General features: G+C 42.0%; 1 protein-coding gene across 1 annotated transcript; it reads left to right on the forward strand.

Annotated features, from left to right (window-relative positions):
- The first annotated feature begins 22,355 nt into the window (after window positions 1-22,355).
- LOC126695814 (uncharacterized) lies at window positions 22,356-22,838 on the forward strand. Its single transcript, XM_050392623.1, has one exon. The coding sequence runs from the start codon at window positions 22,356-22,358 to the stop codon at window positions 22,836-22,838; it is 483 nt and encodes a 160-aa protein (XP_050248580.1).
- Window positions 22,839-25,312: the final 2,474 nt, after the last annotated feature.

The following is a 25,312-nucleotide window of genomic DNA, read 5'->3' on the forward strand; positions in this document are numbered from 1 at the left end:
AAACAGAACAATTGTTTGGAATGAGTGTCTCATGAGAAGTGAGACGAGGGTTGGAAGAATGAGAACCGGCGATGCACATAGTCAAGGAGTTAAGAGCATCAAACATTTTCTTTAACAACATGCTATTTTCACTCAAAACCGGTTTACTCTTTTTAGCACAACTTCCAAAAAGCTCAAGTTTTTCTTTTCTTTTGATTCTTTTAAAAGCATGAAACTTAGAGCATTGAGGTCTTACATGACCAAAGACACCACAATGGTGACACACAATGTGTTTAGGTCTACTAGGTTTTTTGGGAAGAGATCTAGCAACATTATTTTGTTCTCTTTTCAACTTGGAGCATTGAGGTCATATATGACCAATCACACCGCAATGGTGGCAAGTTGGAACAAACTTAGATCCATTCAAAACCTTAGGTTGAGACCTCAACGAAGGCTTTGACTTAACAGCCTTTCTCTCCACCTTTTGATTTCTTTTATGTGGAGGAATATACACCGATTTGTCCTTTAAGGTAGAACACACACTAGGCACAAAATCGGGTACCACAACATGATTGCAACAAATATTATCATCCTTTTTAACAATAGGTTCAGCAATCAAACACTTGGCATGCATCTTAAGAGATTCATTTTCACATTTAAGATCATCAACAAGTTTGTTAGACAAAACAAGTTTAGCATCCAAGTCCATATTCAAACATTCAAACTCTTTCAGCTTTTCAAGAGAAATTTCAGCAAGTTTTTTATATTTCTCAACCAATTTGTTAGATTCATTGAGCTTAGCAATCAAATCATCCTTTTCACAAAATAACTTGCTCAAATTCTTTTGAAACTTCTTAGCATTTTTCTTGAAGAGTTTGTCAACAACACCCATAGATTCAAATAACATGTCATCACACTTATGAGGATTAACACTCATAGAGGCAATTTCACAAACACGTGGCATGTTACATTCATTACCAACCAAATCATGCAAAGAGTCATACAAAGCACAATCCATGGCAAATAAACACAAGGGGTCAAAGATCACACTTAGGTATTTAAACCACAACAAGTGTACCCGCTCTGATACCAATTGAAAGTTCAAAAACGTGTACAAAAACACTTTTGAACGTTTAGACCCCCAAAAACCAACTTAACCAACACAAGCAATATGTCAAACAACTAGTGTGCGGAAACTTAACATATGCTATAATATGAAATTGGTTAAACAACTATCTAAGCCATAACAAAATAAACCACAGCAGATAATGTAAAGGCAGAGATAGAGAGGAAGGAAGATGCAAACACAAAGATAACACCCGATGTGTTATCGAAGAGGAAACCGAAGACCTCGGCGAAAAACCTCTCCGCCGCCCTCCAAGCGGTAATCAATCCACTAGAAAATACAGTTGGGATACAAGGACAGCAATAGACCCTCCAAGCCTAATCTACCCAGTGCACCTAAGCCCTCCAAGCTTCTTGCTCCAACGAGGTTGCGCCGAACCTTTTTCTTTTCTAGTTTCCCGGATTCCGCTACTACACCGTAGCATCAACCAATGAAGATTGGCTCCTTCCTAACTGCTTCCCAGAACTCCAAACGACTGTCTCACAGAGATGATAATGGTGAGAACCAGGTTTGGTATAATGCCTCTCAAGGTTTTGACAATGGAGAGGAAGAGAGTGAGGGATTTTGATGAGACTCTAAGGTAGGGATTGTGTGTGAAACAATCTTGTTTTTCTTTAGGGTTTCTCTCTCAAAATTCTCTCTGGAAGCTCTCTTTCAATCGTGGGTTAAAGGGGTATTTATACTAGAGTGGAGAGGAATGTGAAACGTCAGGTTTTTCCAAAACAGGGGTGGCTCGCGGCTTGACCAAGTCGCGAGATCCAGTCGCGAGTTAACCGTATGGCCAGTTGTCCTGTTTTGTCCTGTAGTGCTCCAGCTAGCATGACTGTTCATCTTCCAGCATGCTTGGCACGTGTGCAGCTTCTGGCGGCTTGCAGCCGCGAGTCCACCCGCGAGTCCCAGCCGCGACACTCTGTTTTCTTGCACACTCTTGAGCAGTCTTCACTCTATCTCACTCACTACCCTTACAATAAACCCACCTAAATACAGGGTTACTAAATGTTGAATTACAAGCAAATTTGGCACGGAATAAAGCTAATTAGATGGTTGAATAAATTCAACCTTACACCCTTTTTGTGACGGAATGCCAAAGGGCAAACAAGATATCCATCATCAAAAGGGAGGTGGTCTAAACTGCGCCAACTCCGCACGCAAGGCACGGATCTCATCAAGCACATCCACCAAAATCTGTCCTTGAGCCGCTTGAACGGTCAAGACATGATTCGACGTGTGACGAATGTCTAAATCATTCGAAGCAGTCGGTGGAGGAACATCAGCATCAGCAGCAGCACCTGAAGTCTCAGCAGCAGCAGTACCTGTAGAAGAGGGAGGAGGGGGAACACCACTAGATGACACACCTCTAGGACGAGAATGAGCAACTCTCAACTGAGCAGCCCTCTGACAAAGAAAGGTGGCACCTATGGGAGCAATCACATGAACAGGCTCACCAGACGGAAAACCATCTAGACCTAAGTAGAGCAAAATCCTATGAATGAAAATAGGATGAATCAGTGCATGCCCTACGGCAGAACTCCTATGAACCTCGTTCAAAGAACGAAGGAACAAGTGAGGAAAATTGATAGACGCTCCAGAAACAAAGGTGTACAAAAACACACATCGCTCTAAAGGGATGGTATGGAAGTGAGAAATAGGCCACAAAGAATGACACGCAATCCAAAATAAGAGATAGGCAGTCTCGGTAAGCTCAGCGGACGTGATCCGAGGATCAGAACCCCACTAGATAGATGACCCAGTGATGTAAGACATGACAACGTCTAATGAGGGTGACTCATCATAGGGATAGTCAGCATCCCGAACAACCGGCACCCCAAGAGCCTCAGCCACTACCCGAGGGGCAATGGTGAACTCTACACCTCGTATCCAACTCCTAACTAGGGTGTTGGAATCATAGATGTGGCAAGAGAGGTTCGAGTAGAACTCTCTAATCAGGGCGGTCGGGGGAGGATGATCTATCTCTACGAGAGGCAACCAACCTCTAGACTCAAAATTGGCCCTAATGGCCGGATCAAGCGCATCTAACACAACAGCTCGCTCAGACCAGATCTTACGCTTACAGTTCAAAGAGTCATAGGCTTCTCTACACTTATCATTCTTAAACAGCTCAACTCTAGTGGGAGACTCAGAGGAAGTGGAAGTGGTCCTATGGGCTCTAGTTTTCCTAGGCATGGTGCTAAGATAAGGATCAAAACACAGAGCGAAAGAACAAAAATCACAAAACCAAAACCAAGGGCAGACTGCAAGTCAGCACAAAAACAGAATATAGAATAAAAATCTATATGATGCATGAACAAGTTTAAATGTCATGATGCATGTTCTAATGCAGCGAATTAAGTCCAAAAGGTTCAAATTACAAAATTGGCTTGAACGTTAAGAGTTTTAACACAAAAACCCCAAAATTTGAAAAACCACTTGGTCAATTTGAAAAATATTGACGAATTGATCATTACACATGATATAATAACAACAATAATGACCAAATACATCAACTGGATAAGCCAATTTTATCAATTTAAGCCAATTTGACAAAATCCCCAATTCGGATCAAATTCAAAACCCTAGAATTTTCAATTTTTCAAAAACCTCAAAATTGATCAAATTAAACTATAGGGAACATTATTATAGCATCATAGCACAAAAACCCATTGATCAATTTCACAAGAATAAGTTCGAAACATCAAAGACCCCAATATGTTTGAAAGTGCCGAAAATACCCATGATAATGCATGAAAAATGCATGAAATCAAGAAATAAACTTGAAAAAGAAGGGCAAAAGGGACTTACCGGCTTCCTAGGACAAAACCCTTGCAAAAATCTTGAAGGAAAACGACAAAAATTGGATGGTGGAGCCTAGAGCCAACGCGGAGAGAGAGAAAAGAAAAGAACTATTTGAAAAGTAACTTTGAAAAAGTCCAATTCTGCCTTTTTGAAAAACCTGATTCACGAGTTTCGATTGGTCGAAAATCAACCTCGATCGGTTGAAACAGACAGAGACTCCCTCTCTCAAATTTTAAAAATTTCGATCGGTCGAAAAACAGAATGGACTGATCGAATTAGGCAGAGGCTCACCATATTTTTGAGGAAAAACACAATTTTTGAAAAACAAGATGATTTAACTCAAAGCAATAAAAATGCATGAGTATGAGATGATATGATTTTCAAATCAAGGATTTTAAGCCCAAAATTCCCAAAAACAAAATTTCTTGCATACTCCACAAATTTTCAAGCAACAAATTTAGTTTGCACATAATTCAAAGTAATTGCAATAATTTGGTTGGTCAGACCATAAACACACACAATAGCATGTACAATGTTTAGCAAAGAGTAATTCGTGTAGTGTGTGCAACTAGCAAAAACTTGAGATACATGTGAGGTGATATGTGAATAGCAATCAATCACAAAGTCTACAAAATTCATCACAAGAAATTTAAAAGAGACTATCACCTAAAGAGTTACATCATATAACTCCCACATCTCCTAGATCATAAGCTTGCAATCATGTAAGTTTCTTGTATTTATGCCTCATAATATACATTCCAATTTTAAGTTATGTGAGTTTGGCATCAAGCCTAATAGTACACACCAATTTTGATTTTAAGAATTAAGCACTTTAACCGAGGCTTCACCTTATGTTCTTTTTGTACATGTGCTACACTTTCTCGAGCACAAAATCTTATGATATGCACTAAGGTGTTCATGATTGGCTAGTGAACAATGGTGAGATGGTTATTTATGCCTTTCTCTAAAAGTTCAAGTCCAACATTTAAAAACATGTGACTTCAAGATTAAGACATAGTAATCAAAAACCATACGCATCTTTCCCACACAACATGTACTACAAATCTTCAACTAGTAGAGTGCAATAAATAAGCTCATCAAAGCTAAACAAGGTACAAAAGACATGTTATATGAAAATAAATTGACCAACCTTGTTCTCAAAAACCAAGAAAGAATAGTGCAAAACAAAATGTGCTTCCTTTTTCTTCCCTTTTTTTTTATTTTAATAAAAATAAAAAACACCTAGAATGAAATGCATGAATGTTATGCTATGCAAATCCTAGAAACAAAAAAACAAAACAAAAACCAAAGAACAATGGTCACAAAGGGTAGAGCAATGAAGCACAAGGACCATGTCAGAAAGACTCAGTTAGGTCGAGTCTTTTGCATCTAAAACCTTTTAGATGCACCACGAGCATTGGAGTTTTTATTCACTTGAGAATGATTACCAACTCCAGGATTGGAATAAAGGTTTAAAGCCTTTACCAAATTACCAATAAGTACCATAGGATCAAGTGCTTGAGGCATAGGTACTTTTGGTTTGTTTGCTCTCTTAGCAGCTTGCAGCTTGTAGCAATTTGGACGGATGTGTCCAGTCTTTCCACAAAAGTGACAAACCCATGCAGGTTTATCATGTGTCTTGTCCTTAGATAGGGTAGGATTCTTAGGTTTAGATTCTTTAAGATCAACCCTAATCTTCCTAGATGATAAACATTCTAAGGGTTTAGAAGCCTCACTCACAGAGGGTTTGACAGTTTCACTCACTATCTCACTCACTGAAGGTTCAGAAGAAGAAGATGAAGGAACAAACTTAGTGGAATGGGGAGCGGACACAAAGATGCTATCAACATAACCTAAACCAGTTTTGTCAGTAGACGACTTTTGAACACCTAGCATTTGATCAAGTTTAGAACTAGCAGATCTAGCAATAGATAAATCAAGTTCCAAAGATTTAACTTTATCAAGCAAAAGCATGTTTTCAGTTTTCACATTGTTCAAAAGATCATTAGCATCAAACAATTTAACAAGCAAATTTTTCTTTTCAAGCTCAAGAGATTCAATTTTCTTTAGGCCAAGTTCAACATTCATAGCATCCTTTGCAGCAACTTTGCAAAGTTTGTTATAGGCCTCTTGAAGATCTGCATCTTCAGAGAGTTCCCCATCAGAAGGGTTCTCTTCAACAGATATGCTCTCATCAACTACAGCAGTAGCAGTAAAAGCAATGAAGTTTCCATCCTCATCACAATCAGACTCATGATCAGAAACTTCACCATCACTAAGGGTTACAGCCATAGCCTTACCCTTAGACTTCAAATAGGTTGGACATTCAAATTTCATGTGTCCATACCCTTGACATCCAAAACACTGAAATCCCACGGAATTATTAGAAGCTTGACCTACTCTTTCTCTAGGCTTATCATTGTTGTTAACCTTAGTGGGATCATGCTTCCTAAAATTTCTAGGTTCAGCAGTGTTTGTGCCTCTTGCCTTTCTATTGCTATTCCTGAGAAAGTTTCTAAAGTTATTGGCAAGATAGGCAATCTCTATAGCAAAGAGCTCATCATCAAATCCACCACCTTCAACATCATCAACTGACTTAAGAGCCATTGATTTGGATTTGGTAGTTTTGGGTAGATCCAACTCATAGGATTGAAGAGATCCTACAAGCTCATCAACAGGGATGGAGTCCACATCCTTGCTTTCAGTAATGACAGTCACCTTGGGTCTAAAGTCTTCAATCAAAGATCTAAGAATATTTCTAACAATTTTAGGTTGATCATAGATTTCACCCAAGTTAAAAGCAAAATTAACAATATCATTCAATTTAGCATAGAGTTCATCAAAAGATTCATCATCAGACATCCTAATGCTTTCAAATTTAGAAGTCAATTGCTGCAATTTGTTTATTTTGATAGCCTTTATGCACAGTCTAGAGGATATTCTAAGCAGTATGAGCAATCTCAACATTCGAGATTCTCTTAAATTCCTTCATAGAAACAGCGTTAAAAATCGCATTCATAGCCTTGCTATTAAATGAAGCTGATTCTTTCTGAGAAGTTTCCCACTCACTAACAAGAGTAGAAGGCTTCTCCCATCCATATTCAACGGAGTTCCACACCCTCTCATCAATGGATTTCAGGAATGCTTTCATCCTTACTATCTAGTAAGCATAATTATTCCCATCAAAGTGAGGAGGAATAACTAGAAAGTGTCCGTGTTCCATGACAACAGGGGTCAAGGATCAGCTTAGTGATCAAAGGATCAACAACAAAAGAGCTACCCGCTCTGATACCACTTGATAGTTTTTAGACCCCTAAAACAATTGATTAAACCTAAGTAATTAGCCAAGTTGTTACATAGTCCAATTAAACAAGTCTAGGTTATCACAATATAAAAGTTCAAATCATGCAAAGCAGCGGAAAATACATAACACAAGATATGATCACCTAGGAAACCAAACCGGTAAAAACCTGGGGAGGATTTGACCTAGCTATCCTCAAGGTAAACTTGAATCCACTATCTTGAAAGAATCGAAATTCATACAATAAGACTTACAAGCCCCCACGCTCGACTTCTTATTGCTACCAACTAGTAGAACTTATTGACACGACCACGTGTAAGCTCCAAATCCACAGACTCCTTCTTTCTTGGATTCACCACCAGCTACAAGCACACCCACTTGTGTATTCTTTAAGCTTTAATGGTAGCAACTGAATTGATCATTAAGGTGTAGAATATCTCCTCCTTGAAAACCCTAAGTTTGTGTAAAGGAAAGCTCCTCTAGATCTCACAAGAGATTTACACAAACCGCAAATATGAGCAACACTAAAATGTGGCTAGGGTTTGCCTTTTATACTTAGGACAAATAAGAAACCCTAAAAACGTTTTAAAACAAATAGGGCTGAGTTGGACGAATCTGTAGAAAAGCATTCTGCCCGAGCTTCAATCAGTCGAGCCTAAGCTTCGATCGATCGAGCCAGGCCAAAAGCCACAGTGCTTCCTGCTTTAACTCGATTCCAACTTTACATTGACACACAACATTGAGCTAGCTTTAAACACTTCTAAACACATTGTTTTGATCATGGTTTGCCAACAATACACATTAGAGTTCTAAATACATAAAATCCTAAACTTTAGAACCTAACAACATACAATGCGTGCATGTCATAGATTAGGAAAATTAAGTACTCTCTCTGTTTGTTTTGCTTTGCTCCCCCTTGTAAGAGGAAATTAACGTATATTATTACTATATTTCTATAAATGGTGAATTTACATGTTCTTTTTGTGAGAGAGTTCCTTATAATTGCTCTTTATCATCAGGTCAAGACATTATTTAGTTTTTAGGTGTAGGTTATTGACCATGAATAGAGAGGATTATTTTTAAATAACCTCTCACAGTCACACTAGAAGTAATGCAAGTTTGGTTTATTTTGGTTTTACCTATACCAAAAACACCAGTCGTGGAACAATCAAGGCATTTGAGCTAAAAAAAGAAAAAGAAAATAGCAAAGTGACATTTCTAACTTGATGATGCCGAAAATCACCAGTTATTCGCACAGTCCTTACGTGCTCAAGGCAACACTTGCACAACACAGAATAAGAAGACCTTAGGAGAGTATCGGTGTGGTACCAGCCAAAGACCCTCCGAAGGTTAAGTTAGAAAAATTTACACAACTCTAGAGTGCTAAAGCTGGGGGAAATTATGCGTACCTTATTTCCTGAGAGCTTTAGGTTTTTATAGTGGTGTAGAGCCGACCTTTGTTTCTTGTGTAGGAAGGTGTTTCCTTAAGGGAAAAAATCATCACAAATGCGCATATATTACGGGATCATTCTCATGTTGGGATTCTTATCATATTGGGATTCTTTTGACTAGGTTTAATCGTGAGACTCAAGTTCTTTCCATTTAGGATTCCTTGGAGACCACTTAAGCCATATGGATGCCATATGGCCTTGAGATCCATCCACCTTGTGTCCGTGTATCTTGGATCCATCCATGTAAAGAAACTAACTGTCAGGTCTATTTAAATGGATCCGTCATCCCCAATTTTATACTCTTTAGTTGCCCCCTCACTCCAGGGGTCTGTCACCTCTCTTTGACGGACCCATGGAGTGACAATTCGACTCATCTTCTGAGAGGCACGCATAGACAGACAGGCTAGCCTAGGGTCATTAATGACGTAAGGGCACGTGGCATTTCTTCAATGGTTATTATTTTGGAACGAAGCATCCCTTCGTCTTCCATGCCATTCCCTTTATATAAACTTGCTCATTTACCTCTTATTTTTCACTTTCCTCGGTGAATTTACGATAAGAGCACTACCGTCACCTTTGACAAACAAGCATACCGTCTACTTGGTGCATCCGTCCTCTACACCTTTTTTGGTGCTCATCTTCAATTGGTAAGTACTCTTCACCCATTGTTGAATTTTCATCATTTTTGACTTTGCATACCTGTTGTCTATGTAGATTCATCAGTGTCTTAGGGTTTACCTGTCATGTGTAGGTGACAGATGTCTAATGCGTCAAGTAATCAATCGTGTCTCCGTGAGGAGGCGGGCTACGATGAGATGTCCCCATCAGGTCAGAACGACCCTGGCACCTTGAGTGAAGAAAGGAATCCATCGGCCACCTCACCTTCCACAAGGGATAAGGATTTGGACGTGGGTAGGTCAATGAATGACTTTACTGATGGACTAGTTGGTGCCGAACCCCCAACCCAATTCGTCATATGTCCTGATGGACTTAGGGAGTTTATAATACTACCCTTGTGGACAGTCAATGACTTCGTTTCTACCATCAAAGAGTCACACTTCAACATGCTTAAGGAGAAATTCCAGATACCTAAGAACATGCCCCTCCGTCTACTCTACAAGTCAGAGAAGTGTTATTATGAGGGTGTCGAAGGAGGCAGGGCTCAGATTCCCATTGAGTGCTCTCCATTGTTGCCTTCTCCAATACTTAGGGTTGGTCATCACACAAATTTCTCCAAATTCCTAGAGGGTTTTTCTTGGCGAGGAGGTTTTACACAAGGCCATGTCCGACGGGGCGCGTCAGTTGACGATGGAAGAATTTTTCCATTGTTACCATCCGACTAAGATTGTCCAGTCCAAGGGCATGTGTAGTTTTGTGCCCAGGAGCCCATTGCTGCGGCTAGTGTGTGATACCCCTGACAACAATAGGAACTAGAAGAGTCATTATTTTTTCATGGAAGGTGACGAGTGGATGTGTCACCCTGGTGACAATGAGTACATGCCCGTCGACAAGACATGGGGCATAATGCCCCCGTCTGGTATGCGTCCGTCCGCATTTAGCTTCTTGATTGTTTTAACTTTTACTTGTTACTCTAACCGTCTTCTTTTGCAACTCGAGACCGTCTACAAGCTTCACTTGAACAGTGGAGCTTTTTGGAGAAAATTTTCAAAAAAAACCAAGCTGTCAGAGAGGACGTGGGCTAAGTTAGTTAACTTAGATACTCTCTTCTGGTATTGTGATGGACCAAAACCCACAGTAGCTGCTCGTCGATACGACCATCAAGTTAGTAAACGTAAGTCCGTTGCCCAATACTTTTGGTTTCTTCTTTTTTTTTTCATTATCTAACCCCACACATTCGTCCACCTTTGTGCAGAAATGGAAGACAGCAAGAGAAGGACCTACATCAAGCAGCAAGCTGCTTTGAAGAAAAAATAAGAGGAGAGTTAGCCCCCTAAGGGGACAGGTTCGGCCAACCCATCTACTAAGAGGAAGCAGCAAGAGAAGACTGATTGTCTTCCAAAGAAGCCCAAAAATGTCCCTGAGCATGTCGTGGGGTTGAAGGTTGAGACCAAGACGATGGTCACTTCGCTTGGTCCAAGAAAGGGCAAGGGACTCATGATGGGCCCTGTCCCAGTCACTAAAAAACCACCAGTCCTCCTCCGTGAGGATTCTAAGTGTGCGTTGAAGCAGCTTTTGCCCATCATCACAGCTAATGACTATGAGGACTTGAGTAAGCATGCAACTGAAGCCATGAGGGAGACGGGGCACTTTAGCATTGCTCGGTAACTATATCCGTCCCCTTTCTCTTTTTCTTCCCTTTTACTTGCCTCGTTACTAACCCTTCTATTTTCAGGCAATGTTAATGATGAAGGGGTTGATGGGTTGTTGCCTAAACCACGAGACTGCGTTGGACCGTATTAGGGCGAGGGTGAGGTCGACAGAGGACAAGCTGGCTGAGCTGAAGGCCTGGAAGACAATTCAGGAGAAGAAGCTCGCTTTGTCAGAGGAAGCTAGGGGTGAGCTTGAGAAGCAGACGGAGCTGTTGAGGCAGGTCTTGGAGGACAAGGAGAAATAAAGTAGTGACACCGAGGACCGGCTTTGTCAGGCGAATGAAGAAGCGATACGCGAGTACTGTGACTCCGACACCCTTCTGGCAGAGCTCAGAGGCTCCTTTGCTGAAGGCTTTGACGACTGCCTCCGTCAAGTCAAAACTTCTTTTCCAAACCTGGACTTATCCCTTGTCACTATTGATGCCCAGGCTCAGACCTCAATTCAAGCCATCCACTCCGAGAGCACTGATGATTTATTCGCTGATGATGCCTCGGTCGACAACCCTCGTGGTGATGGAGAGACTGCTGCTGAAAGCCAAATCAAACCCGTTGTGGACAACACCCGTCATCCTAATGACATCCAATTTGTGGAAGAGAAAGATGAAAATACTCCTGTCCAATAGTAGTTTTTTTTTTTTTTTTTTTGATCGACGGGCTTAAGTCATCCCCTTGGGATAATCCGTCTGCTACATGGACTTGTCAAATGCTCTTTCAAGATAAGTCCCTCCACTTTATGGACTTCCTCGTGGTTGAACCTATCCGTTTTATGGACTTAACATTGGCCATCTTTTAGGGATGAGACCCATTCACTTTGTGGACTCCGTCCACTTTATGGGCTTATAATAACCATTCATTACTTTAATTCGTTCATGTAAGGTTAAATTTATTCAACCATCTAATTGGCTTTATTCCGTGCCAAATTTGCTTGTAATTCAGCATTTAGTAACCCTGTATTTAGGTGGGATTGTTGTAAGGGTAGTGAGTGAGATAGAGTGAAGATTGCTTAAGAGTGTGCAAGAAAACAGAGTGTCGCGGCTGGGACTCGCGGGTGGACTCGCGGCTGCAAGCCGCCAGAAGATGCACACGTGCCAAGCATGCTGGAAGATGAACAGTCATGCTAGCTGGAGCACTACAGGACAAAACAGGACAACTGGCCATACGGTTAACTCGCGACTGGAACTCGCGACTTAGTCAAGCCGCGAGGTCAAGCCGCGAGCCACCCCTGTTTTGGAAAAACCTGACGTTTCACATTCCTCTTCACTCCAGTATAAATACCCTTTTAACCCACGATTGAAAGAGAGCTTCCAGAGAGAATTTTGAGAGAGAAACCCTAAAGAAAAAAAACCAGATTGTTTCACCCACAATCTCTACCTTAGAGTCTCATCAAAATCCCTCACTCTCTTCCTCTCCATTGTCAAAACCTTGAGAGGCATTATACCAAACCTGGTTCTCACCATCATCATCTCTGTGAGACAGTCGTTTGGAGTTCTGGGAAGCAGTTAGGAAGGAGCCAATCTTCATTGGTTGATGCTACGGTGCAGTAGCGGAATCCGGGAAGCTAGAAAAGAAAAAGGTTCGGCGCAACCTCGTTGGAGCAAGAAGCTTGGAGGGCTTAGGTGCACTGGGTAAATTAGGCTTGGAGGGTCTATTGCTGTCCTTGTATCCCAACTGTATTTTCTAGTGGATTGATTACCGCTTGGAGGGCGGCGGAGAGGTTTTTCGCCGAGGTCTTCGGTTTCCTCTTCGATAACACATCGGGTGTTATCTTTGTGTTTGCATCTTCCTTCCTCTCTATCTCTGCCTTTACATTATCTGCTGTGGTTTATTTTTGTTATGGCTTAGATAGTTGTTTAACCAATTTCATATTATAGCATATGTTAAGTTTCCGCACACTAGTTGTTTGACATATTGCTTATGTTGGTTAAGTTGTTTTTGGGGGTCTAAACGTTCAAAGTGTTTTTGTACACGTTTTTGAACTTTCAGTTCACTTAACGGGATTATCATTAGTCATCCTTTGAGGATGACACCCGTCCACTTTTTTGGACTTGAATCCGTCCACTTTATGGTCATCCATAACTTGAAATCGTTCACTTCATCGACCACTATATTCTGATCATCCTCTTGGATGAACCCGTCCTATCATGGATGTTTGATTTGTGGTTGAACCCGTCCATTATATGGACATCATACTTTTCTAATCATCCTCTTAGATGAACCCGTCCTATTATAGACTTGATTTTAATGAATATGTAGACATGTAGATATCATACACAATATTTCTGAATAACTCCTCTTATTGTGGTAAACATGCATGTAAAAATTGTTCTTAAAAAACCTGCCCTTTTGGCTTAAAAGAAACTACGAATAATAAAATCTTAACTAGAAAGCAATAAACTGGAAATGAGGAGTATTATATTATTGTTCATGTTGTCGCCTACTGGTAGTATTTCTTCAGGTGCTCTGTGTTCCATAGGTGATGTAACTTTTGCCCGTCCAATGTCTCCAAGTGGTATGTTCCCTTCCTGTGCCATGATGCAATTTTGTATGGCCCTTCCCAATTAGGCCCCAACTTTCCGTAAGAGGTGTCCTTTGTGGCACCTGTTACCTTTCTTAAGACAAGATCTCCAATCCGGAAGTCCCTGGGTCTAACTTTGGAGTTGTAATGCTTGGCCATGAGGTTCTGGTACCTTGCTAACCTTTGCTCAACTGTTGCTCTAACTTCGTCCACCAGATCAAGCTGCAGGCGCATAGTTTCGTCATTCTTGCCCTCGTTGTGGTTCCCTACTCTGTAGCTTGTAAGTCCTACTGTAGCAGGATGACCTCTTCACTTCCGTATGCCAGTCGAAACAGTGTCTCTCCTGTAGGCGTTCTCGCCGTCATCCTATATGCCCATAAAACACTTGGTAGTTCGTCTGGCCATATATCCTTCACCCCCTCGAGCCGAGTCTTAATGATTTTGAGCAAGGATCAGTTTGTGACTTCAACTTGTCCATTGGCCTTGGGGTGAATGGGCAATGAGTAGTGGTTCTTGATCCCTAGCTGCAAGCAGAAGTCTCTGAATACGTCATTGTCTAACTGCTTTTCGTTGCTCGAGACCAGCACCCTAGGAATACCATACCTACAAATGATGTTCTTCCATACAAAACTTCGCACAGTCTTTTCAGTGATGGTGGCCAGGGCTTTCGCCTCTACGCACTTGGTGAAGTAGTCTATACCGACTACTAGGAACTTCAACTATCTAACCGCTATTAGGAAAGGATCCATGATATCCAACCCCCATTGGGTGAACGACCATGGGGCCGTCATTGGGGTGAGCTCCTCTATCGGTTGCCTGATGAGGTTGCCAAATCTCTGACACAAGCTTTGATGTATGCATGGGCATCCTTTTGCATGGTTGGCCAGTAATATCCTGCCCTGATTAGTTTATACACCAATGATCGAGATCCAGAGTGATTTTCGCAGACTCCTTCATGGACTTCTCTCATGACATAGTCTACTTCCTCGGGGATGAGGCACTTCAGGTACGGTCGAGAGAAGCCCCTCTTATATAGAACGTCTTTAATCAAAACAAAACGAGCTACCTGAACCTTCAACTTCCTTGTGGCCTCCTTGTCATCTGGTAGCACGCCATCCCTTAGGTAGGAGGCTATTGGCGTTGTCCAATAGTTCTCAGGATCTATCTCTTGTACACTAGTATCGTCTATTAATGATGAGATTTGAATGAAGGATAATACCTGATTGGGGGCGAGCATGTGTTCTGCTGAAGCAGCTTTAGCAAGTTGGTCGGTGTGCTCGTTCTCCTTCCATGGGATTTGAATAAATTTTACTCGAAGGCTTCTAATTCGATCCTTCACCTACTCGAGGTACTTTTTCATCCGTTCATTCTTGCATTCATAGTCGCCATTAACCTAACTGGTTACTACTTAGGAATCGCAATATACGACCAAATTTGCAGCTCCTACCACCTTGGCAAGATCTAGCCTTACTACCAAGGCTTCGTACTCTGCTTCATTATTGGTCGTAGGGAAGTCCAAACGAACCATGCTTTCGATCTTATCTCCTTCTGGGTTATGGAGTATCACACTAGCTCCACCTGCTTCCTTATTGGAGGATCCATCTGTGTGGATGCTCCAATGTGGGACCTCTTTTGCCCCCTGGCCTTCTCTAAGGGTGAATTTTGTGATGAAATTAGCTACTACTTGCCCCTTCATAGCCGTACGTGGTCAATACTGTATTTCAAATTCACTCAACTCGAATGCCCATAATGCCATCCATCCTGCATCTTTAGGGCTACTTATAGCTCTACGCATTGGCTTATATGTCCGGACGATCACAGTGTGCACTTGGAAATATGGCTTGAGCTTTCGCGCCGCAATTACTAATGCGAAAGCGAGCTTTTCCATCTGAGGCTACTGCTCTTCCGCTCCTCGAAGTGCTCAACTCGTGAAGTATACGGGCTTCTGCACCCCATCCTCTTCTCTGACCAAAGCTCCACTGACAGTGGCTGGGGAGACAGCAAGGTATAGGAACAATTCCTCCCCTAGCTTAGATGGGCTTAGTAATGGCAGAGAAGAAAGATATGCCTTTAGGTCTTCAAACGCTTGTTGTCACTCAATTGTCCATTCAAATGACTTCTGCAATGTACAGAAGAAAGGTAGGCATTTATCCGTTACTCTTGAGACGAACCTGTTCAATGCGGCTACCTTTCCATTCAGGCTCTATACCTCCTTGACCTTCTTTGGCGGAGCTAACTCCATTATAGCTTGTATCTTTTTCGGGTTGACCTCAATACCCCTTTGGGATACCATGAATCCCAGGAACTTCCCTGTCGTTACCCCGAACACACACTTGTTTAGATTCAGCTTCATGTTGTACGACCGTAATGTGTCAAATGTCTCTTGGAGGTCGCTCAAGTGGTTGTCCTCTCATATGCTTTTTACCAGCATGTCGTCCTTGTAAACTTGCACGTTCCTTCCAATCTGATGTGAGAACATCCTGTTCATCAGCCTTTGATAAGTGGCACCTACATTCTTGAGTCCGAATGACATCACTTTGTAGCAAAAGAGCCCCTGGCTGGTGACAAATGAGGTCTTTTCTTGATCAGCCTCATCCAATTTGATTTGGTTGTAACCATAGAATGTGTCCATGAAGCTTAGCAGCTGGTGTCTTGCGGTTGAGTTGACCAAGGTGTCAATTCGCGGGAGAGGATAGCTATCCTTGGGGCAAGCCCTATTTAGGTCCACGAAATCCGCGCACATCCTCCACTTTTCGTTGGCTTTCTTGACTATTACCACGCTTGCCAGCCAGTCGAGGTAGTACACCTCTCGTATGAAGTCTACTTCCTGTAATTTTTGAACCTCCTTAGCTATGGCTTTGTCTTGCTCCTGCGCAAACGTTCGCTTCTTCTGCTGGACGGGAGAGAATAAGGGTGACACGTTCAATTTGTGGACTATGATCGATGGATCAATCCCTGGCATGTCCTCATGCCTCCAAGCGAACACATCCTGATTCTTCCTCAAGAACGTTGTGAGGGCTTGACGTATTGGCTCGCTGGCCAAAGTACCTATCCTCGTTGTTCGTTTAGGCCTAGAATCATCAAGGAGTACTTCTTCCAATCCTTCCACCGGTTCTGCTACCATCTGCTGTTTGTCTATACACATAGTTTGCAAATGTTCGTCCATCTCTAGCATGGTGATGTAGCATTCACATGCTACCACTTAATCCCCTCTTACTTTTCCTACCCCATACTCGATGGGAAACTTGATCATCAAATGGTAGGTTAAGGTCACGGCCTTCCATGAATTTAATGTAGGACGACCTAATATGGCATTATATGCGAATGAACAATCTATAACTAGGAATGTGACATCCTTGGTGATCTACTGAGGGTAACCTCTAACCGTTACCAGCAGGGTGGCCGTTCCTAGGGGATGCACCCTTGTTCCTCCAAATCCTACGAGTGGCGTGTTGGTTGGAATCAACCGTTCTGTCTCTATTCTTATCTGTTGGAATGCCGGATAGTACAGGACATCGACCAAGCTCCCGTTGTCCACAAGGACTCGGTGGGTGTTGTAATCCCCTACACGTATGCTGACTACAAGTGCATCGTCATGTGGGTGATGGAGACATTGGGTATCTTCCTCCGTGAACCCAATTATGGGGTTGTCGACTCGTGCCATCTTTGGGACGTACCCCATTAGCTGGACGTTCTGAACCATCTGTAGGTAGGTCTTGGGTCCCTTTTTGGAAGAACTAGTAGCCGCTTTGCCCCCTATAATCATCCTTATATCTCCCAAGGGTGGCTTAGGGTGCTCGTTTTCTCTCAAGGTAGGCTGTCCTTAAGGTTGCTCCATCCCTTCCTTACTGATGAACCTCTACAACTTCCCCTGATTGATGAGATCTTTTATCTGCTGCTTCAAGTCATAGCATCGAACGTGTCGTGACCGTGATCATGGTGGAAACGGTAGTACTTGTCTCTGGACCTCTTGCTGGGGTCTCCCTTCAACTTGCCAGGAAATGTCAGGGCCCCTTCGTCTTTGATTTGCATTAGGACTTGATAAATTGGGGTGTATAGTGGGGTAAAACTTGTAAATCTTCCGGTTGGAGGCTTGGAACGTCTATCTTCCCTCCTATCTCCTATCCTGGCCATCTTTCGCCCCTTGTCCTACCGTGATTCCTCTTGCCTTTCTCTCTTTCTGGGCTTCTCTTCTCGAGCCAGTAGCGCATCTTCCGCATTCATGTATTTAGTAGCCCTTTAAAGCACATCCAACATGGTTTTTCGAGTAATTCTTATATAAAGAAAATAGAAACTTACCCTTCCGCAGTCCGTTTGTGAACGAGGCAATGAGTATCTTATCGTTAGCTTCATCAATTGAGAGCACATCCTTGTTAAAGCGAGCTATGTAAGATCTCAGTGTCTCATCCTTTCATTGCTTAATACTCATTAAGCATGTAGTAGATTTCTTATACCTATGCCCCGTGAAAAAGTGTGAGGCAAACTGGGCGCCCAACTCCTTAAAGGTACCATTGGAATTAGGCGTCAACTTGCTGAACCAAATCCTTGCGGGACCCTTCAACGTAGTGGGGAAGGCCCTGCATATAATCTCATCTACCACTCCTTGTAGCTTGCAGGTGCATCAAAGTCTTAAAGGACTCCAGGTGATCGAGGGGGTCCTTGGAACCGTCGTAGCTTTCCACCTAAGGCATTCGAAATTTTGGTGGTAGGGGGAAGGATGAGATGGATGCAATGAATGGTGAGTCGGTTCAATGGATCAAGTCGTCGAGGTCACTCGACACCCGTCCCCTGAGGGCGTTCATCATGAAGTCCATTCGTTCCTTGATCGTCTGCATCTCTGCGACTATGTGAGGGGGAGCCATATCTGTGCTGGACGGACGACTGGTATCCTATTATTCTTGTTTGCTTGGGGCATTGCTGCCTTCTGGCCCCTCCTAGTCTTCATCTTAGGTGTTTAGCGCTGCGTTCCTCTGGCACAGCTGTTCCTCTAGGTCATGATTCTGCTTGGTAAGGCATTCCACTACTACTGTGAGGGTTTGAACTTGTCTCTCCAAGGCCGTGGTGCGCGGTTTGTCACCCTGATTGTTGTGGTTATTGCCATCGAACAAGTAAGTACCATGCAACTTTTTGTCTGGGAAGTGGTAAGTATGGCTTATCTCCTGATAGTTCCCCACAGACGACGCCAACTGATGATGCCAAAAATCACTAGTTAGTCGCACAGTCCTCACGTACTTAAGGCAACACCTGCACAACACAAAACAAGAAGACCTTAGGAGAGTACTGGTGTGGTACTAGCCAAAGACCCTCCGAATGTTAAGTTAGAAAACTTTACACAACTCTAGAGTGCCAGTGCTGGGGGGAATTATGTGTACCTTATTTTCTAAGGGCTTTGGGTTTTTATAATGGTGTAGAGCTGGCCTCCGTTTCTTGCGTAGGAAGGTGTTTCCTTAAGGGAAAAGATCATCACAAATGCACGTATATTACAGGATCCTTCCCATGTTGGGATTCTTTCCATATTGGGATTCTTTTGACTAGGTTTAATCGTAGGATGCAAGTTCTTTCCATTTAGGATTACTTGGAGGCCACTCAAGCCATATGGATGCCACGTGGCCTTGAGATTCATCTACCTTGTGTCCGTGTATCTTGGATCCGTCCATGTAAAGAAACTAACCGTCAGGTCTATTTAAATGGATCCGTCATCCCCAATTTTATACTTTTCATAACTCAACAAAGTAATTAAGAAACTTTACAGGTTTGAAAAGGAACTTGCTCACGAGCTGAGCTCTCGGATGAAATGAGGGCAACAACAGCAAAGACAAGACCAAGAAGAAAAAAAGCATTTGACTTTAAGTAAGCCATTTTCCTTAACACGGGAGGATTGGAGAGAATTCACTAAGCAAATACACACTAAGACACGCTAAGGAAATTTTCTGTACCTTTGTTGGTTGAGTTAAGAGCAGAGTGGCACCCCCTTTTTATAGAATTTTGGAGAGAGAGATAAAGGGAAAGTTGGGACCAAAAAAAAAAAATTGTTTGGTTTTGATGTTATTTGTGAAGTGCCGGCAATCAAACTGTGAAGTAATTAAGCATTGGAGTTCAATAGTCAAGATCTAGTTAGGTTGAGAGATGAGGATGGGACACCATACGCACGCTTTACTTTAGCCAAAGGACATGACCATTATCCAAAAAAATAAATGGGATTGTATGATGGCCACAATGTGGTTTTTATGCAAAATTAATTATAAGATAATATATCATAGGATGTTGGGATTCTTTCCATTTCATATTTCAAATTAAATATTAAAAATATAAAGTTGTGTCTAATGAATGACATATCATTTTAAATTTAAATGACATTATAACATGTACATATATATATATAGTGGTTTATTATTATTATTATTATTATTATTATTATTTGAGTATAGCATATACATAGTTAGATATAAGAAATACAACATTAACTCTAAAATGTGTTCTTTCCATTTTCACTTGAAATGGATCTTTTTTTTTAAATGAATATTCTCAAAATTTATGTGCTAATTAAGTTAATGGCTTTAGGTAGCATAAAGTTGTGTTTAATCAATTAAACGGATGTGTTATGCTTGGTTAAACTCTTAACATCTTAGTCAAAGAGTTACAACTTAGCCAAAAACTAAATTTTAAAGGTCATAAACTTAGAAATCAAGCCAAACGAATCCATTTTTAGTTGGGATTTTAATTTCTAACCTTGTTATATTATTAAATCCTTGAACAAAATATATGAATATAATCATAAGATAAATAGGTTTTTTTTTTTTTTTTTTCCTTTTCAAAATGATAAATGGAGTTTTAAAATAAAAATAAAAGTATGATTTCCAAAGTCTCAGACAAATATTTTGTCCTAGATTAGGCTTGTGAGAACCCTAAGGCATTAATCATCAATGCCTTAATGGCTACCAATTGATTGACTCTCTTAGGTGTTGCTCGAGATGTGTCCATTTTAGACATCGGCTTGAGAATACACCACTAACTTAGAGGTTATGGTGGAGAAAGAAGTTGTTACCCAATTATATATAATGAAGCGTAGAAACCAACTTAGACCTTTATGCATAGGTCTAACTAAAGTAGACCTAACTTTTGAAATTAGGATAATAGTTAAGAGCACTAGCAATAGTGGTGCTAAATAGCTATTTTGGGGGCCAGTTAGCCAGAAGGTACTATTAAAACTGTACGAATTGGGCCTATGGCCCAATCCGAGGATATTTACTAGTTTGAGAATGGTCAAATAAGGTTATTATGGGAATGGTAGAAGAAGAAGAAATGAGGATTGTATATGATAGTCCAAAATATGTCCGAGGAGAAAAGTCATCTCGGAAATAGAGATCCGAGGTCAATAGAAATGCCCTATCATCCTGAACATCCTTCAAGGCTGCATCATGGTTAGAAGTCAAACATTGGATAAGGGAGGAGTAGAGGGAGGCAACAAATATCTACAAAAGCTGCTATCTCCACATTAAATGCATCTCAGTTAACTCTCTGGCCGCATTAATGTGGAGGTGATACCTAAACAGTGGTGAAGTAGCCTTACAATTGCTAGTTGAAGGTTCTGGGAGGTGTTAGACGGGATAAGAAGGAGTTCCTTGAACCTAACCTACATATGTATGGTAGGGATGATACCAAAATTATAGTATATGGCATGGAAAGGTGGCCTAAAGAAAGAAAAGGGAAAAAACAAAGAAATCTTTGTAATAATCCTTTGAACTCTTGCAACCTTGATCATCGACTTGACATTATAACATAGCTCCTTGGACTGTGTCAAGGACAGATTTTCTCACTTTATTTGTGTTTGATTCTCTTAAATAAACAACTGTTATTGTCTTTCTTACCGAATAAAACTAGTTCTTTCATCCACGCTCTACAAATTCATTGTTTGGGCTCGTTGGGCTAAAACCCAATCCTATATTGGGTCCAATCCAAATTCAGTCCTTATAATTGGCGCAGTCTGTGGGAAGAACTTGGTCTATTCTGAAAGTATTTCAGGTGCAATGTTTAAGATGGAAGAAGTAAGTCCACACCAAGCAGCGACAGGTCCACACCAGGTGGATACGAATCTACACCAAGTAGAATCAAGGGGGTCTCAACATAGCAATCCGTGTAGGAGCCTCGAACAGAGAGGAGATCGTGAGGGAAGTGTGTACGCAGCTTATACTAGTAAAAGCCAGTCTCGAGGGAAGAGCCGTGTTTCCCATGCAAAGAACGATAAAGATATGCAACGTGAAATTGATGAGTTGAAAAGGGAATTACGCCAAGCATGGCAAAGACGTTCATCGCCCAACTTTGAGCTGTCCTCCGAGAAGACAGATGGTGCTAGTTATAGACGGAGATCCAGAACTCTGCCCAACGAGTCTTTCTCCTAGACGAGGAGTACCACCATAGACGTAGATATAAGAGCCCACCACGCAAAGGCCTGGGGAATGATGCCATGAACAAGGCGTTGAGTTAAATCTCTAAATCACCCTTCACACGAAACATAGAAGGCGCGAGTCTTCCTCGACGATTCCATCAACCCACGTTCACCATTTATAATGGTCGAACAGATCCGGTGGAACATGTCAGTCACTTCAATCAAAGGATGGCCGTTCATTCCAAAGATGAGGCTTTGATGTGTAAGGTCTTTCCATCTAGTTTGGGCCCCATGGCGATGAGGTGGTTCAATGGTTTAAGGGCAAATTCCATTAACTCCTTTAAGAAGCTCACTCGGGCCTTTGGCGCTCCCTTTATCACTTGTAGCAGGGTTCCTCGGTCTTTGGGTTCTTTATTATCTATGTCCATGTGAAAGGGGGAGACTCTGAAAACCTACTCGGATAGATACTGGGAGATGTTTAACGAAATAGATGGGGACTATGACAATGTGGCCATTAGTACTTTTAAGGCTAGCCTCCCAGCTGAGCATGATTTGAGGAAATCTCTGACTGGTAAACCTGTTACCAGTGTGCGTCAACTTACGAATCGGATTGACAAGTACAGAATGGTAGAAGAAGACCAACTACAAGGGAAAGGAAAGACTAAGGTGATCCCTCAAGAGAGGAGGGATTTCAGGTCAGACCAGTACAATAATAATCGACCTCAAAAAGATTTTGTTGGGCAGCCAGGATCTGCCAACACCCAGGTGGTTAATGCTATGTTTCGAGAACCAGTACAACAGGTTCTAGAGAAGATTAAAAACGAGTCGTTCTTCAAATGGCCGAACAAGATGGTAGGAGATCCTATGAAGCGTAATCAAAACCTTTATTGCCAATATCATCAGGACAATGGACACACTACCAAGGATTGCAGAAACTTGTGGGACCATGTAGACTAACTGGTCCGGGAAGGGAAATTAAAGCAACTCTTGCATCATTCTAGTGGCAGGGGAGCCAAACGGGTTCAGAGTTTCGAGGAGATGCTTCTTCGAGACTCCCTCTAGGCACGATAAATGTCATATTTTTTGCCCCAAGGAGGATCGGATCTTGCCCCTCTAGAGTAATGTCAGTATCTCGTTACCCAGTTGAGGAATTCAATTCAATGTCAAAAAGAGTCAAGATGGGCATCCCACTGGTGTTAGGTTTTTCAGATGAGGACAAACTTGGAACCATACAGCCTCACGATGATGCTTTAGTGGTTACACTTAGAATTGGTGGGTACCATGTGAAAAGGGTGATGATCGATCAGGGCAGCGGAGCTGAGATAATGTATCTTGACCTATATAAGGGGCTAAATTTGAAACCTTGAGAATTTAACAGCCTACAGTTCTCCTCTAGTGAGTTTTGAAGGTAATATGGTCATTCCGAAGGGACAGATCAAACTACCCATGCAGGCTAGCTCGAATGTGGTGGAGGTGGACTTTATTGTTGTAGATGCTTTCTCTCCATATATGGCCATTATAGGCAGATCCTAGCTTCATACCCTAGGAGCTGTCTCCTCCACTCTTCACCAAAAGGTGAAATATCCCTCTAAAGGCCAGGTTTTGGAAATATTAGGAAGTCAGTCTACGGCCAGACAATGCCTGGTAGCGGCCATCCAACATCGGCCTAAGGCTAAAATCTCGGTCACTGCTCAGAATGGTTTATAGCAATAAGAAACTCCGGCGTTGCTCTTCAATAGACCAGCCGACGAAGCAAAATGTGAAGATCTAGAAAAGGTAATTGTTGGTGATGATCTGGAGAAGTTCTTTTAGGTTGGGGTTCAATTGCCTCTACAAGAAAGGAAGCAATTGGTTGAATTTCTTAGAAAAAACATTGATGTGTTCGCGTGGAGTGTGTACGAAGCCCCGGATGTAGATCCAAGTTTCATTTGTCATCATTTGAATGTTAACCGTTCCATCACTCCGAAGAGACAGCCACCTCGGCGTCCGTCAAAGAGCACGCCGAGGTTGTCAGAAATAAGGTAACAAAGCTCAAACAGGCAGGGGCTATCAAGGAATTTTTCTATCCTCAGTGGCTAGCTAACACGGTGGTGATGAAAAAGAAAAATGGGAAATGGCGTGTGTGTGTGGACTTCACAGATCTCAATAAGGCTTGTCCAAAAGACCCTTTCCCTATGCCTTGGATAGATCAGTTGGTGGATGCGATGGTAGGCCATCCTCAGATGAGTTTCTTGGATGTCTTTCAAGGATATCACCAGATACCACTAGTACTGGATGATCAGGAAAAGACATATTTTGTCACTCCCACTGGAAACTATCATTACAAAGTGATGCCCTTTGGTTTGAAAAATGCAGGGTCTACTTCTCAACGGATGATGACTAAAATGTTCGAACCACAGTTGGGCGGGAGCATTGAAGTCTATAGTGATGATATGGTTGTAAAGAGCAATGTGGTGTCTAAGTATGTGGGAGACCTCACAAACATTTTTGAAATTCTGAGGAAGTATAAGTTGCGTCTGAATGCTTTCAAGTGTTCGTTTGGTATAGGCTCGGGAAAGTTTTTGGGATACATGGTGACTCACAGGGGAATTGAGGTGAACCCTGATCATATTAAGGCCATTAACAGCTTGCAACCACCTCGAAATCCCAAGGAGTTCCAGAAACTGACCGGGATGACTGCTGCTTTGAATCGATTTATATCCAGGTTAGCAAATAGGTGCAGACCCTTCTTCCTTTTGCTGCATAAATGGAAAGGATTTGAATGGACTGAGGAGTGTGTTGTATCATTTCAACAGCTTAAAGAGTACCTATCTCGGCCGCCCATCATGTCCAGTCTTGAGGTGGATAAGGTTCTGTTTACCTACTTGGCGGTAGCCTCTCATGCGGTAAGTTTTGTTTTGATACGAGTAGACAGTGGCATACAACAACCAATCTATTATGTAAGCAAGTCACTTCATGAAGCCGAGGTGTGGTATTTACCACTGGAGAAGGCCATCTTGGCGGTAGTGCATGCTACACGAAAACTTCCCCATTACTTCCAGGCACACACCGTGGTTGTCCAAACTCAGTTTCCGCTCAAGTCAATACTTCGGAGCACGGATTACACTAGGAGGATTGCCAAATGGGGCATAATTCTAGGAGCTTTTGATATCAAGTATATGCCTCGTACCTCTGTAAAAGGCCAGGTCCTCGCCAACCTGGTAGCCGAGTTTGCTGAACTTCCTGAAGAAGTAAATGTAAAGAACCATGGCATGGATGAAAAATCGGTTGGCCTAATCTCCACACAAGACCCCTCATCCTGGAAAGTATACGTGGATGGAGCAGCAAATCAGCGGGGATCAGGAGTGGGGTTGGTTCTAGTGTCTCCTAAGAAGATCACCATTGAAAAATCGTTGAGGTTGGGATTCTCGGCTACAAACAATGAAGCAGAA

The sequence above is a fragment of the Quercus robur genome, chromosome 8, assembly GCF_932294415.1.
Source record: "Quercus robur chromosome 8, dhQueRobu3.1, whole genome shotgun sequence".
NCBI classification, from domain to species: Eukaryota; Viridiplantae; Streptophyta; class Magnoliopsida; order Fagales; family Fagaceae; genus Quercus; species Quercus robur.

What these genes read in the sequence shown, in the direction of transcription:
- LOC126695814 (XM_050392623.1), top strand. Translation starts at nt 22,356, where the DNA reads ATGTTTAACGAAATAGATGGGGACTATGACAATGTGGCCATTAGTACT.